The sequence below is a fragment of the Nannobrachium achirus genome (assembly GCF_963921795.1).
Source record: "Nannobrachium achirus genome assembly, chromosome: 21".
In the NCBI taxonomy this organism is placed as follows: Eukaryota; Metazoa; Chordata; class Actinopteri; order Myctophiformes; family Myctophidae; genus Nannobrachium; species Nannobrachium achirus.
Window position 1 is genome coordinate 50966462 of NC_137828.1, and position 15883 is coordinate 50982344.

Here is a 15883-nt window from a genome sequence, read left to right on the forward strand (position 1 = left end):
GCTGATGATGAGACTGAGACTATATTTTATGATTAAATTATGGTTTAGTAATTTGACAAGACTATACAGGTAAAGGTGTAAGTGTGATGTCAAACCCACATCAGCTACTCAACCACTATCAGCCAAGCTAGGGTTCTACTTAGGATTTGACCCTATACCTCGCTTCACATCATAAAGACCCAACCCAAGACCCGAGAGACACATTAAACGAAATCAGTTCGATTGGATGAATGGTTTGCTGTGCGAAGGACATACAGACATCAGACATGGGTCTGATAGAGATTTGTGGAATGTGTACTCACAACTTGTGGTTCTGGTTCTCAACCTTACATACCTATCTTATCCCACCGGGTAACTTCAGTGCTGCCCACAGAGGAGTGCGGAGGGGCAGCATTTAGGGGTGTCTTGCTCAGGGACACATCCACACATTGCTGAGAGCTGGAATCGTACCTGGGACCTCCGGGTCTAGGGCTCACTAACCATTCAGCTATGGCCGCCCCTTTACAGGCCGTGGCCCGGCAAAATGATCATTTTTGAACTGGGGACCCCCCAAAATAATCACATTTGAACTGGGGACCCCCCAAATTAATCATATTTGAACTGGGGACGAACCTCCCACCCTGACAAGCACTTAGCAGATTTACAAGCTTGGGCGTTGTGAGCTTGTAGATCAGCTATTTTCCAAAAATGTTGCTTCTTTCTTATATTATTTTCTTCAGGTGAATTTGGACAATGTTTGACCAGTTTCTATATAATATACTGTAGTTTGTTGATTACTTTTGATGCGGTAATGGTCTTTTTTTCATTTAAAGGGATATTCCACTTTCAACAGGGAGCAGTGGTAGGGCCTCTCTCCACATACAAACCCATTGTAACTTCAAACTCCATTTTAATGAATGTGTGTTTTTAATGAATCTATCATGGTTAAAATGAAGTTTGAAGTTACAATGGTTGTGTATGGGGAGAGGCCCTTACATCAAATATCTAAATATTCAATCAAGCTAATTAAAAACTGTTCAGGGTATTCATAAAAGCCTGATTAGATGATAAAATTACCAAAAGTTCTTTTGAAAGTGAAATATCCCTTTAATTTCATTGTCATCTGGGAACCCCCTCCCACCCCAAAAAAAAAGAATCATGTGAGGACTCCCCTGGGGGTCCCGACCCATAGGTTGAGAACCACTGCTCCATCCCAGTAGTTCTCAAACCTTTACATTTCAAGGACCCCCAGTTTGATATGCAGCGGACCACAGGACCCCATTCGATACCCTTTTCTATCTCTGGGACCGCAAAAACGGGTGACGGGTCCATTTGGTTCCATGTGTACAATCTTGAGTTACAGTCCTTTAACTCCTCAAGGACCCTGCTTGGGGGTCCCCGGACCCCAAGCTTGATCTACCACGGCCCTGTCCAATTCTTGGATTGTTGTTCAGTTCAGTTTCCAGAAAAAATAAAATATAGAGTAGGCCTACTGAAAAATATATAAAATATGAGATTATTAGAAATAAATATGTGGGGGCGGCATAGCTCAGGGGTAGAGAAACCGTTATTAGAGCACGAAGGGTTCCCAGTTCGAATCCGGGCTCCCCCTGAGTTAATGTCGAAGGGTCCTTGGGCAAGACTCTGAACCCCACATTGCTCCCGGTGAGCAGGTTGGTGCCTTGCATGGTTTCCTCTGCCACCGGTGTATGAATGTGTGCGTGAATGGGTGAATGTAATCCACAATCTATGTAAAGCGCTTTGGATAAAAGCGCTATATAAATGCACCATTTATTTTATTTATTTATTTAAAACAAAGACAGACAAGCTACTATGCTAAAATATGCCATGTCATGACAGGACAGGACAGGACAGGACAGGACAGGACAGGACAGGACAACTTTGGTCTTTTCTTAGAATTAAAATGAATCCTCCCGATTGGACAAAATCCTTGTGTGAGGCTGCATTCTGGAGCAGGAAGTGCCCTTTTATGGAATGCTGAGAATGCCAGGCAGCTCTCACATCAACTTCCGGTTGGGTGTGTGCACGGTCGTATAGTAGTCTCCTCTCTGTCTACTAGGAAATAAATAAACCAGCAGGAACAACCTCTCTGTTTACATCAACCCACTTTGGTTGACATTCCATTAAAACAACGGTAAGCACTGTCGCCATAACGGAGCGTTGTCGTCAAAAGCGACGTTTTGTCACCGTTATCCCCGTTAAAAACCGTTACCCTCTCCCAGATAACTTCTTTTCCTCTAACCTTCCATTCTTCTCTGCCGGTTTGTGTGAGCAAAGCTTTTTAGGAACGTGTCGAAACGGGCATTGCATAGCGTTAGCCTTGGGTATAGATGTATTTTATGTAGTCTGACTTTTACTTTTGTAGCCTTACCCCAGGGCTCCACTGGCTGCGTCGCGTTGCTCTGCGTCTTGACGGGGTCATTGACGCAGACACATTGCCGTCCGACTGGCTCCACTGAACGTGAATGTGTTGATATTTCAATCAAAGATCATAGGATATTCGCATTATCAACTGTAGTGTTATAGGCTATATGCCTAATTATAATAATTTATGCTGTGTAAAGTGCCGGAGAAAATAGCAGATATACAAGCTCACAACATAGTCGAGTGCATGAATCTGTCATCATGCTGTTGTGACTGTGTCTGAGCTTGTAGATTGGCTATTTTCGGTACACCAGTCCAGCGCAGCCACGATAATGTATAGCCTAAAATCAGACTCAGTCACTCACTGCTGGCCTGTTTTTAGGAGGAAGAATTGAGAAAGTTGTTGCCTGTTGTGAACTTGTGATTAGCCTATATCAAGTGGGAAGACCACTAATTACATAAAAAAATATGCGAGGAATTTTGGGACATCTAGTCACCCTTGTGAATGACGTGAACAGCAGAAAGGCACGTACGGTATATACATTTAATATGCAATGCAATTACATTTAATCATAATTTATACATGACTGGACGTTGTGGACGCCGTCAAAAAATTGAACCGGGGCAATTTTTGAGTTTGGACGCCGTCACCGGAGCGTCCGACGTTGACGTTACCGTCGGCAGTGGAGCTCCCTTTATTGATTAAAACGGGACCGTTTCCAACGTTGACGTTGACGCGACGCTCGACGCGCTCGGTGGAGCCGGGGGGTTAGCGTTCTAGCTATGTTCAGACAGAGCTACGTTCTTATGTATGGTAGTCTTGGTCTCTACCGTCTGTAAGTCACTGGACATCCGCGCGGAAAGCACGCAATTCTCCGTATATTTATAGAAACCTTATATTTACAGCTGAACCTGTAGCCCTGGATGTTAACTAGACATTCGGTACCCGTGTTCACTGTACGAGCCAGTATTTTTGTGTTTTAATCCCGTCTGTGTGGGATTCTGTTTGAAGTCTCCTGTATTCCTCAGTGGACGGTAGTGACGGGGCGCATCCGGCGAAAGACGGAATTACACCCAATGTAAACAGGAAGTAAACGAGGGGGTAAAACATGGCGTCCAGGCACGGACGCGATTAAAACTCTAATTTATTGAAAAATACGGACTGATACAGCGCACAAAGGTTCCGAATGCCGAGTGAACATCCGTAGCTACCGGGTAAGCACGTTTATATTTTGCATGTGTACATGTTCGAATAAATACGGAATTAACGCGCGGATGTCCACTGATATTGCAGGGTAAAGACCAAGACGATCTTAGAATACTTTAAAATAGATTGAAGAAGATTGATTGATTGAAGAATGTATTAGAAGGTTGCGTAGGAAAAAGTACAGTGTCATGTCAAATCACTGGTACAAGGTCAACTAAAAGGAGATCCTTGTACACTTTTCGGCTGAAAGACAGTCAAGCGGATAGATCACAATCTTGTCTTGATCCAAGGCTAGCATTGCGTCAAAATTCTCTTTTATTCATTTTGTTTGTTTATTCTTCCATTTGTGTACAGAAAATGTCCAAGTCGTTGAAGAAGATAGTGGAGGAGAGTCGGGACAAGAACCTCCCTGAGGTGGATATGTGCGACAGAGGGATCTCCAACATGCTTGACGTCCCAGCACTGTGTAAGTTTAAGTTCACAAAGCAACAAATGTCTCGTCTTGTACTTGGAATGCACTTGAACATTATGCCAAGTCAGTGCAGTAACAGTTTAGTTGTACTGGACCAGGGCTGATGACGTCACCTTTGGCATGTCCCACTAGCTCCTATTTTGGGTGAAATATTTCGAGTAGAGGAGCAGCATCATTACCATAACCTGATGGAAGTACCCTGATAGAAAGGTGTTTGTAGATATCTTAAAAGAAGGAAAAAATTAAAAGAAAAAATGTGGAATATATCTATAATTGTTCTAACAACACAAATCTTGTATGGGGTCCTTGGCACCAAGTAAATGGTAAATAGTGCATTTATATAGCGCCCTTATCCAAGGCGCTTTACAGAGATGCATAGGCGCATTCACCCATTCACACACACACATTCATACACCAATGGCAGTGGAAACCATGCAAGGCACCAACCTGCTCATCGGAAGCAACTAGGGGTTCAGAGTCTTGCTAAAGGACTCTTCGACACTAACTCTGGGGGAGCCCAGTATTGAACTGAGAACCCTCTGTGTTGTAATGACGGTTTTCTACCCCTGAGCCACTGCCACCCTTCTACAAATACATATTCATTTGGGGGTCCTCCTCCTTGATATGAGAGAAATAAAGCAGAAAGCTCGCAACACTCCAGATTAAATAAGTCTTTAGGGTGCACAGCACCATAACAACATGAAATTGAGGAAATAGCCAGTACACAATGAATGTCCCTTTACCATGGTTTATTTACTTCTGGTTGTATCTGTCTGTGAGAGGTAAATAGACCATGTGAAAGGGACATTCATTGTGTGCTGGCCATTTCCTCACTTTAGACCCATTCACACAGAGAAAAAGCTAAACAATTAACCAGCTTTGTAATTCCATGTAATCTCTATGCAAACCATCTTTTTTCATTTTGATTAGCTTTTAAAAGCTTGAAAATGAAAAGCTTGCTTGCTTTATTGCTTCCTAGAGCTCAGTTTATTTTTGCTACCCCGGTCACGGTCCCCTGGTTCTCACAGGAGCAGCATACGTGACCGACCACTGGACGCGGACTAAACACACGCCCACAAAAACGAATAGGCCTATTAAAGGTTTTGAAACTAGCATAACAAACAAACTAACCAGTAACCACTATTATTTATAAGCAACTTTACAGGAAAAAACAAGCCAAAGATTACTATCCCACATGCACGGGTTGCATGCATGCAAGCACACACATTCATTGTGCATAGCACTTTTCACATCTACAGTGCAGCTATAATGATAGAAAGTAGGAGACGCCACTTTATAGTCAATTACCTGTTTTCTACTATTAAAGAAAATTAATACACAAGTGGATCTGCAGCTGGTTTATACTAGTTAGGCAGCAGCTCACTTGCCAAATGAACTACAATTGAACTACAATATCATTCAGCCCGAGAGAATACCTTAAATAGGTGCAACTTTAATGTGTCAGATTCATACTTCATACCTTTGCTAATAAAACAGTGTGTATATCCATCCACTGCTTTCTTATAATGGTGCCAAGGATGTGATGCACACATCCTTTGTAAGCTGCTTTGCTATTATAAGGTGGCAAATGTGTGAGATTCTGACTTGAAATGGACAGATGCTCTTAAAGAGCTAGTGCTGTGGAAATATATTGTATGGGGTCATTGTCCCCAGCCGCAAGCAACTTAAACACTATAACGCTGTCTTGCATCTGGAGTTACAATACCAACCCTTGACAGCCCATTCATCCAAACAGAAAAGTCCTATCTGATTGTATTAAACAACATTAAACTCGCCAAGATTGCAGCAGCGGTATGGAAAACTTGGGTTATCATCTTCGTATCTGTATGTTTTTATTTCATAAAAATCCACCGTAGACGTAGACATGTTATGAGCTACTTTCTGTCGATGAATTCTGTGATGTGATCATTTTTTGAAGTGTTTTGAGTTTGGAAGATGGCACTCGTTTTCAATAATGCAACATCCCGCTACCTCCTGCATTATGTGACATTTAGAAACAGGTGGTGCACAGGACTGTTGAGTGATTCCCAACGAGCGCCTCCAAACTCAAAAACTTAAAATAATCACCTGCACAGAATTTAAGATTCTTCACTGAATGTTTCAAACTCTTACAAACCTTCATAAATTCAACTTGTAACAGTGTAATGCAACTTGAGATGTAACGTAGTAAGTGGAGTAAAATAGTTCAACCATGAGTGGAAATACAAAATAAATGAATAAACAGTACATAAAAAGACAGTATTTGATTAAATGCATACTCTTTATGTTGAGTGTATACTATACATGGTGTATATGACGCTGCCTTTGCTTCTTTTCCCCCTTGCAGTCACTTTGTCCAACATCACTCAGCTGGTTCTCAGCCACAACAAGCTCACAAGTAAGTTTTATTTCTCTCATCTTGCTCTGGTAACATAAATGGTAAATGGTGCATTTATATAGCGCCTTTATCCAAGCCGCTTTACAATGGTTGTGCATTACATTCACGTCATTCACTCACACATTCATACACCGATGGCGGAGGAAACCATGCAAGACACCAACCTGCACATAGGGTTCAGAGTCTTGCTCAAGGACACTTCGACACTATCTCTGTGGGAGCCTGGGATCGAACTGGGAAACCTCTGGTTCCCAAGCGGTCGCTCTACCTCCTGAGCCACTGCCAGTTCAGTGGTTCTCAAACAGACCCACAAATTATTTCGGGGGTCCCCAGATAATTAGCTTAAAGTGCAACATTGTTTTCTCACTCAACCGTAAACAAACGAACATAGGCTATCTGCCTTTTTTCAAAAGTTACAATTTAATTACTTTTAAGACCTTTTTTAATGCCAAATTGGTCGGTCAAATTGTCAAATATTATGTACGAAAGAGTAGAGGCAAACGTTGTGAAAATAGCTGATCTACAAGCTCGCAACGCCTTGCAGTGCGAGGCGTTGTGAGCTTGTAGTTCGGCTATTTTTGTAGTTCGGCTGTCCTTGCTTATTGTAAGACGCTCTGGATTAAGAGCGTCTGCTAAATGCTTAAAGCTATACTGTGTAAGTTGCTCAACTAGTGGTCAGTAGCGTCTGCATCTTTCGTCCGTTTTTCGCCGCGGACCGGGCCTCACACCCCCGCGTCACCCCCGCGTCTGCCTCCACCTCGCCGAGATCTATCTTTAGAGGGGTCCCTGGTTCCTGTGCGTTCAGGCATTCCGGAGAAACGGAGTGTTTCACCCGAGTATAGATAGAGACACACGGGCGCCTACAAATATGGCCGCCCTATTGTGATAGCTAGCGACCCCACTTCAAGATGCGCTGTGATTGGCCGGCAGTGTATAACCCTCGCTGTGATTGGCCGATAGTGTATGATGACGTAATTTTTGCGCGAAAACCGGACCCCGGTCAGGATCATAGAAAACATATAAAGAGAAGGCTTCAGAAGCTGAAAATAACGGAGTGGGTGTTCTAAAACTTTAGCGATTTAAGAGTTAGGACAATTTTAAGATTTGTTTTATAAAAAAAGTTACATGGTACAACTTTAAATTGCAAATTGTGAATTGTAATGCCTTCAATTCCAAGTGCTAGTCAGGGTGGGGCGGTCCCCAGTTCAAATATGATTATTTTGGGCGGTCTTGGCGTGAAAAGTTGGAGAACTAACTACTGCTGTTGTTCATCAAGCATACTGCACTTACTTTAGCTATGAAATGCCATTTTCAACCAGTAGAGTGCACCATATCCCTATCAACCAACAAACTATTTGAATACTAAGTCAGGGTTGGACTGTGAGGGACATCATGGGCTCTATTTTTTTTTTTTTTTTTTACATTTCAAATAGCTGATCTACAAGCTCACAACGTGTCGATGTATATCGGCTATTTGAAGTATTTTAAAATGTTTTTCAAAATGGTAAAAGGCAGAAATATTTAGGGATAAGGCATTGGACGAAAATATAGGTGCTTATCTTACTGTTCATTTAAAGGGGTATTTCAATTTAAATCGCTTCCTGGGTCATTTTAACCTCTACTCTGGATTTTGTGTGCACCCGGGCCAGCCCTGGACAGTTTTTTTTGATTCAGTTGCTCGATTCAATATTTAGACATTTGATATTCATTGTAACTTCAGTTCAAACTTCAAACTCCATCTTAACCTTCATAGACTCATTGAAAACACACGTCCCTGGTTCTGGTGATTCTCTAACATTTGGCCTTCTCATGCGTGAGGGGGCTGTGCTTTTTATCATTTATTTTCCCATTGAAATTATTTTGTATTATCAAGGCCTGATCAGCGCCAGTCTGTCATCAGGCTGCCCTTTAGTATAGTGTTTACTGGAACACTTTTCTTGTAACGGACTGTTTTCATTCATGTGAATCTGTTCCTCTATGCCAGAGGTTCTCAAACCTCTTTTTGGTTCAGGGCACCCCGGTAACGAACCTTTTAATCCATGGCACCCAGCTGAATCACATTACATTCATGTCATATGATATTACGATACATAAATATGTAAATCTTTACCCTTAAAGGCCCTTTTCCACCGGCAGCGATAACGATGACGATAGCCATAAAATATCCCACAACCTTAATTAGAATCGCCCCGTGTGTTTGTGTGTGTTTCCATCTGTAACTCCACGTTCAGCAGTTGTTCAATTGTCTAAAAAACATAATACAAAAATCAATAACGCATGTACCTTGCCCAACATCAACTTTATCACCTTCAAATGTGTCTCTACTTCTCATAATCCCCAAATGTTTAAAATATTTCCCCAAATTTTGGCCTGTAGGCGGCTTTGTCCTGTGATGCGATTTACATCACAAATGGGCGTCAACAAGCGTCTGTCTGCTTCACACCAAGGGGCTGTAGGCTAGTCACAGTGATAATTATGCCTTCACATTGATGTCCGATAAAGTTATCGGACATCAATGTGAAGAGGCGCCAATTAACAGCCGCTCGCGCAGAGCGCACCTCGAGCTGTTTGTCAGAGACCCAGTTCCATATCACTGTGATCTTAACCACATCGTTGTTGATCCTAACGATGTAGTTGTCGGCTATCGTTGTCTGTATCGGTGTTGAGTGGATGCTGCCGATCCACTTCAATTGAAAACCCACTTTTTTAAATCGTTATCGTCATCGTCATCGCTGCCAGTGGAAAAGGGCCTTGAGAATGTTAAAGTATAGTATGTCGCAAGGAAAACTTGAGAGAATATCGGTTGGGAACGGTATTCAAACCCGCGACCAGTTGAAGCATTTTCTTTCATGTTGCTGGGTGCAAGGCAGGAAAGACAAATGTTGATGTTCTTCCAAGATGAAAGAACATCGAAACGTCAGTGAATAAATCATGTTGAATGTGTATTGTGTATTTGTGTATGTATGTATGTATTCTGTCAATATATGGTTGAATTTACTTCCATTAGTTGAGTTTCCATTATGCTCATATATCTGTACTTGCCTGGGATCCTATTCTTACCTGCTGCCTGGATGACATTATACTCCCATATTTGGCGAGACTTAGCGATCTTGAAGAGATTACACTCATATCTCCATCTCTTTTATTTCTCTGTCCTTTTCTATTAACAGCGTAGATCAAAGTTCACAGGGATGATCTCATTAGTGTTGTGTACCCACTACCCGCCTGGCTGCAGGACAGCCTCTCAGGCGCATTCATTCCTCGTCTAGTGCTCCCCAAATATTATACCTTCTGTATGGCTTTGACCCGTGCAACCCTGCCACACACACACACACACACACACACACACACACACACACACACACACACACACACACACACACACACACACACACACACCTACTTTTTTTTTTACTCAGGCAGTTACATTAAGGAGTAGTTCACCCAATTATTTCACCAATTACAAACACCATGAAGCCTTGAATTCTTGAAGTTTTTGTTACATTCTTAAAGACAAGACAAGGCAATTTATTTTCCCCCTTAAAACATAATGATCATCAGGTATTATGATTATACTTTGAGGAAGATTCTTTTCTAAAAAGTGTACAGAAAGTATTAAAATTATGTTTTTATGTGGCCACACCCACCTGTTCATTAAAGGGATATTTCACTTTCAAAAAAAAACTTTTGGTCATTTTATCATCTAATCAGGCTTTTATGAACACCCTTTTTTATGAACACAGATTTTAATTTGTTTGATTCAATATTTAGATATTTGATGTAAATGTTATCAGGCCCTCCTCCTGCAGGACGCCTCCCCATACACACCCATTGTAACTTCAAACTCCATTTTAACCATGATAGATTCATTAAAAACACCAATTATCTTTTCTGGTTACTCATACTACCCTTCTAATACGTGAGCATGCTGTGTTTTTTCGATAACTTTTTTCATTTATTTGTAATAACTTTTTAATGTATTTAATTATTTTCCATTTTCCCAAATAATTATTACAAATGAATGAAAAAAGTTATTGAAAAAACACGGCCTGCTCACGTATTAGGAGGGTAGTATGAGTCCCCAATAAAAATAATGGGTGATTTTAATGAATCTATCATGGTTAAAATGGAGTTTGAAGTTACAATGGGTGTGTATGGGGAGAGGCCCTGGGCCTGGAGGGCCTGATAACATTTACATCAAATATCTAAATATTGTATCAAGCAAATTAAAAACTGTCCAGGGTGTTCATAAAAGAATGATTAAACTATAAAATGACCAAAAGTTTTTTTGAAACTGGAATATCCCTTTAAGTATTCCTCGTTGTCAGGTGGGTGGTGGTGACCCAGCTGAAGTTAGCCACACCCACAGATGTTGATGTATGGTAAAAGGGGAGGGGGTGATTTTATGATGTCATTATATCAGTGTATTTCAGTTGGGCCTTTGACTCAGAGGCTTTCAGCTTTCAGGAAGAAACCAAAAATACACAGGGAATACATATTTGCATATTACTTATAACCACACCTGGGGGTCTATTAGAGTAATTTTAACTCCATAGACACATATATACAACACATATTATAACCACACTTGTGTGAATATTAGAGTAACATTAACTCAACTCTTTAAGTCAATAATTTGATGACCGGGTCATCTGTCAGTAGGAGACTCCACTGGTCATCAAATAATTGTCTCAGGAATGTGACAAAAACTAAAAGGTCTCAAAAGGTATCAATTCAAGGCATCATGGAGAATTTAACTGATACATAATAAGTCATGAATAGACGAATAGCAACTCCGCCGCTCCAAACGCTGTCTACGCCTCGACCTCCGTCTAGTATCACAGCTGCATCTATAGGGCTCATTCTCTTCCATGTAAATACAGCAGATTTTTACACATTAAATATTAATTACGTTTTGGACCCAGGGCTTCGAAATCTCTTCCAATCCATCAACAAGGCATGGATATGCATTGGAAAAATATCTAGACCTTCACAAACAAACGACAGAGGAATATAAGGATGCAACAGAGAGGAATGAGGAAACCTGCTGGACCTTTAACCGGGCGTTTACACTGATTCCGATCGATTTAAATATGAAACACTGTATTGGCTAAAACGCCATGAACCATGACTACAAATACCTTATTTGTTATGTTAAATAGCTACTGAGTATTAGCCTGATAAATCAGTCCGCACATTACCACCCCCTGTTGGTGGGTGGTGTGTAGTGTGGACTGACCCCGGAGATTATTTATTTTATTTCAGCTCGCCCGAGGAGCGGGTGAATTGAATGGGCCAATCAGGGCTTTAGACTTGGGGCACGTGGTAGGCTGGTCCGGTCCCAGCCCCCCCCCCAGCCCCCTCCCTTCAGAGCTCTTCTGCCCACGTGAGAGTCCCTAGTGGACTCTGATTGGTGCTCTTCTGCCCACGTGAGTCGCTAGTGGACTCTGATTGGTCCGTGAAAACTGTCATGGCGGAGTCAGACTCGACTCGAATTCTTTTAATAAACTATACAATAGTGCCGCTTCATTACGTTTTAATACCATTTTGCACTAACGTAAACATGCAATCATATAATATGTTATAAGAAATAATGTATTTTTGCAATGTCACGCCGTGTGTGTGTGTGTGTGTGTGTGTGTGTGTGTGTGTGTGTGTGTGTGTGTGTGTGTGTGTGTGTGTGTGTGTGTGTGTGTGTGTGTGTGTGTGTGTGTGTGTGTGTGTGTGTGTGTGTGTGTGTGTGTGTGTGTGTGTGTGTGTGTGTGTGTGTGTGTGTGTGTGTGTGTGACGTCAATAGGCTTTAGCCCGCCCCCCCTGAAGTAGAATCTCCGTCCGAAGGTTCAGACTCTTTCCCTAAACGAAGTGAAGCGTAGTGTGTGAAAAGTCTGACGCTTGCAGTCAGGCTAACTGCGTATAGCCTAATGTAGGCTGAATGAACAGGGGTAGCCTACAACGCTAAGTGTTTCAGCTCTGCCTTGGTTAGGCTGCAGTGGAGCCTATGGGCAGTGTCACAAGGTGGGGGGAGTGGGTCTGAGTTACTAAGGCCCAAGGTGGAAGGGCCTTAATATTTTATACTTAAGCTATTGAAAAATAGTAGATATACAAGCTCACAGCACGGCACCGAGCTTATAGATCTGCTATTTTTTAAATCCCCCGATGAAGAACATTCATGTGGGCCCACAGTGAATCCTTGTACCCAAGGCCCAGAATTTGGTGCGACGACACCCTTGACTGGATCTGCGACTCAAAACTTTTCGGGAATCGAGACCATTCAATGTTATAGATTTATAAGCAATCGGCATTATAAGAAACATGTAGGCCTAGCCTACATTTGAAGCAGTTTATTCTGGTTGTTGTGTAATGGAGAGTATAGCCTACCTCATTTGTCGCTATAGGCTGTTTAAACACGCCATCATCACAGATCAAATAAATACATTAACACACCGTTTAGGCGTTAAATTGTAGGTATATTCATTAAGTGCTGCTATTCGTTGTCTTTCTTACCTTGGGTTGTGGTACACATAACTGTCCAGTCCAGTGATAAGTTGTCTTATATTAAATTAAGTAGCCTATTCCTTGGTGCTTCTTGATAAACACATGTAGAATGTGTTGGTATAAAATGAGTCATACACATATTTCCTCAGTTCATATGACAAGACTTGATGAAACTCACATGCCGCCCAGGTCAATAACACTAATCATTATAATGGCATGAATCGATCTAAACGAGTCTGTGATGATAATGTTGGCAATGCATGCTTATGGCTGATGTTAGGCTTAATCAGTAGCTATTCATTCTCTCGAGACAGAGTAGTAGCGAGCAACCGAACTTTTCCTTGACGATGACTAGCCAGATTGGTAGCTATTTAATTATAAGCGACTTAGGGCTTGTTTTTCTTTAAATTTGGTTGTAAATATTAGTGGTTGCTTTTTTGGGGGGGACTTGTTCTAGTGTAGTCTAAAGTGTAGTTGCTTATTTGGTATTTTTTGCGTATTTGTGCTGGTTTCTAAAGCGTAGTTGCTTATTTTGGACTTGTTTCTAAAGCCTTGTTGCTTATTTTGGACTTGTTTCTAAAGCCTTGTTGCTTATTTTGGACTTGTTTCTAAAGCCTTGTTGCTTATTTTGGACTTGTTTCTAAAGCCTTGTTGCTTATTTTGGACTTGTTTCTAAAGCCTTGTTGCTTATTTTGGACTTGTTTCTAAAGCCTTGTTGCTTATGTTGGACTTGTTTCTTTTGGACTTGTTTCTAAAGTGTAGTTGCTTATTTGGGCTTGTTTCTAAAGCGTAGTTGCTTATTTGGGCTTGTTTTGACATTTTCATGTCCAATCCATCTGAAAATATTTTGTGCCAGGAACCCCAAGATTTGTGTATGTAAATTGTTCCTCCTTCCAATTTCTTTCAAGATTTGCTTTGAAAATAGCAGATATACAAGCTTGGCTATATTTCAAATGGCTGAAGTATAAAAGTTTAAAATGCTCATGTTGCCAAGTTGCTTCTTTTGGGCTTGTTGGGCTTTTGGGCTTGTTGTTTATTTCTTTCAGAAAATCCGTCAAGACTGCTTGGCATCGCTTTTTATCCCGTTTTATCCTATAGCTCAACTCCTAGTCTTTTTCTTGCTGGTATTCTGTGATCTCGCTCTGAAGGCTTCATGCTTGGGAAAAAAAGAAAGGCGGGGGGAGGAAAAAAAAGTGGTGCGGTGATGAAGGTAGAGTTATAGCATGACTGGCTTGTGAACTTTGGGAGGTAGTCAGGAATTACTTTGACATTTGGAAAGTCTTTCATTAAGAACTGCACAGGAGAGGAAATGAGAGAGGGTGGTCTGGACGAGAGATGGAGGAACGAAGAGAGAGAGTAGAGTAAAAGGTTGCGTTCCTGTTCGCTGCCACCCTGCTTTAACATGACTCGGCTCCATTACCATCAATCCAGCAGACCCTTATGAGCCAGGGAGTGCCATAAGGGCCAAGTCTCTACACAACATGGCCACCACAAAACTGTCACCCGTAGGATTGCACTGGGTTGGAAAAAACATCCAAAAGCCATCCTAGTTATCCTATTAGCCTTAAAGGAGAATTCTGGACTACCCGTTTTCTTACTATAATCTGACGTTATAATAATCCATAACGAGTGGTACAGTTTCTTTATTTTTATCCGTATATCCCTTATTTGTAACGCTAAAAAAAAACAAAAAAAAAAACACAGTGTTTGTGTCCCAAATGGTCTCAAAGGTGACTTTGGATGATGTCACAGGTGAAATCTTGTTTCGCAAGACTTCAGGAAGTAAAAACACCGTGGACATAAATATTTTTTTCTTTTTTGAGCAATACAAATAAGCCGTTCCATTTGTACACTATCAGAGTTACAGACCTGTAAGGGTCCATTTGGAACCCCTCTCAAGGAACCCTGGGGGTCCCTGGACCCCACTTTGAGAACCACTGTCCTAGATTTTATCCAACAATGTGAAAAGTTATAGGTACTGAAATCGGGAAGGAAAAAATGGTATCTATACTTCTCGTACGTCACTTTCTATATGATGGGGCGGCTGTGGATCAGGAGGTGGAGGAGGTCGTCCAATGATCCGTGGGTCTGCGGTTCGCCGCTTCACTTCCCAATGTATGAATGAATGGACCATTGTAAAACACTTTATGTTCGCAACTTGCTTAGAAAAGCTCTATAAAAATGCCATCCATACTATGGACCTTTCCTTAGTGTGTTACACACATATACAGACATAATACTGGCTGCCAACTGGTGACCCTGGTCAGGTCGTATACACAGCTAGCTAGATGGAGTATCCCATATGGAAATCAATAGACCATATTGTACACGAGGAGCATTTAAACCCTCTCGGTCTAACTCTATCTGCAGTACGAGGTCACGTGAGATACTGTCCAAACTCATCACCCACTCCATCTTCATCGATTCCGTACCATTCACAAGTCCACCGAGAGAGGGAGAGCAAGAGGGGGGGCAGCTAAATGGAATTGATTTCTTTTTGACGTCCAAGGTGAACCACGAGGACCCGGAGAGAAAGTAATCTCAAACCAGTGGATACTTGGCTCGGGTTTAGCGGCACCTCGATGGGTAGTAAAGTCTTAGGCTCACACATGTACAGTAAGTTATGGGACTGGACTGATAACTCTGATGCCCTCTATTGTGGGGCTGGAGCAGTATTGATTTTGTCGACTAAAACTATGACGAAAAATGTTGACAGTTTCGTCAACAAATAAAAACAAGAATAAAATGTTCGATGTGCACAGACAGAGAGACAGACAGACAGACAGACAGACAGGGACAAGAGAGACAAGCCGTTCGTTTAGTCTGAACTTTGAGTCCCCCCTGAAGGAAAGTTTTCAGTTCCGTGTTTTTCAGCATTGCACTGAGCATTGGATGCAATTGTGTGACCAGTGTAATTTAACCAAGTACATAAAGTTACAGTACTGTA

The 15883-nt window shown here is 41.6% G+C and overlaps 1 protein-coding gene across 1 annotated transcript in view; it reads left to right on the plus strand.

Annotated features, from left to right (window-relative positions):
• Positions 1-2003: 2003 nt before the first annotated feature.
• rsu1 (Ras suppressor protein 1) overlaps positions 2004-15883 on the plus strand; it is an 80767-nt gene continuing 66887 nt past the window's right edge. The window contains exons 1-3 of the mRNA XM_080751568.1: positions 2004-2134; positions 3926-4037; positions 6391-6441. Of these exons, the coding sequence (XP_080607694.1) occupies positions 3929-4037; positions 6391-6441 (160 nt within the window). The 5' untranslated portion in view covers positions 2004-2134; positions 3926-3928. The remainder of the gene's footprint in view (positions 2135-3925; positions 4038-6390; positions 6442-15883) is intronic.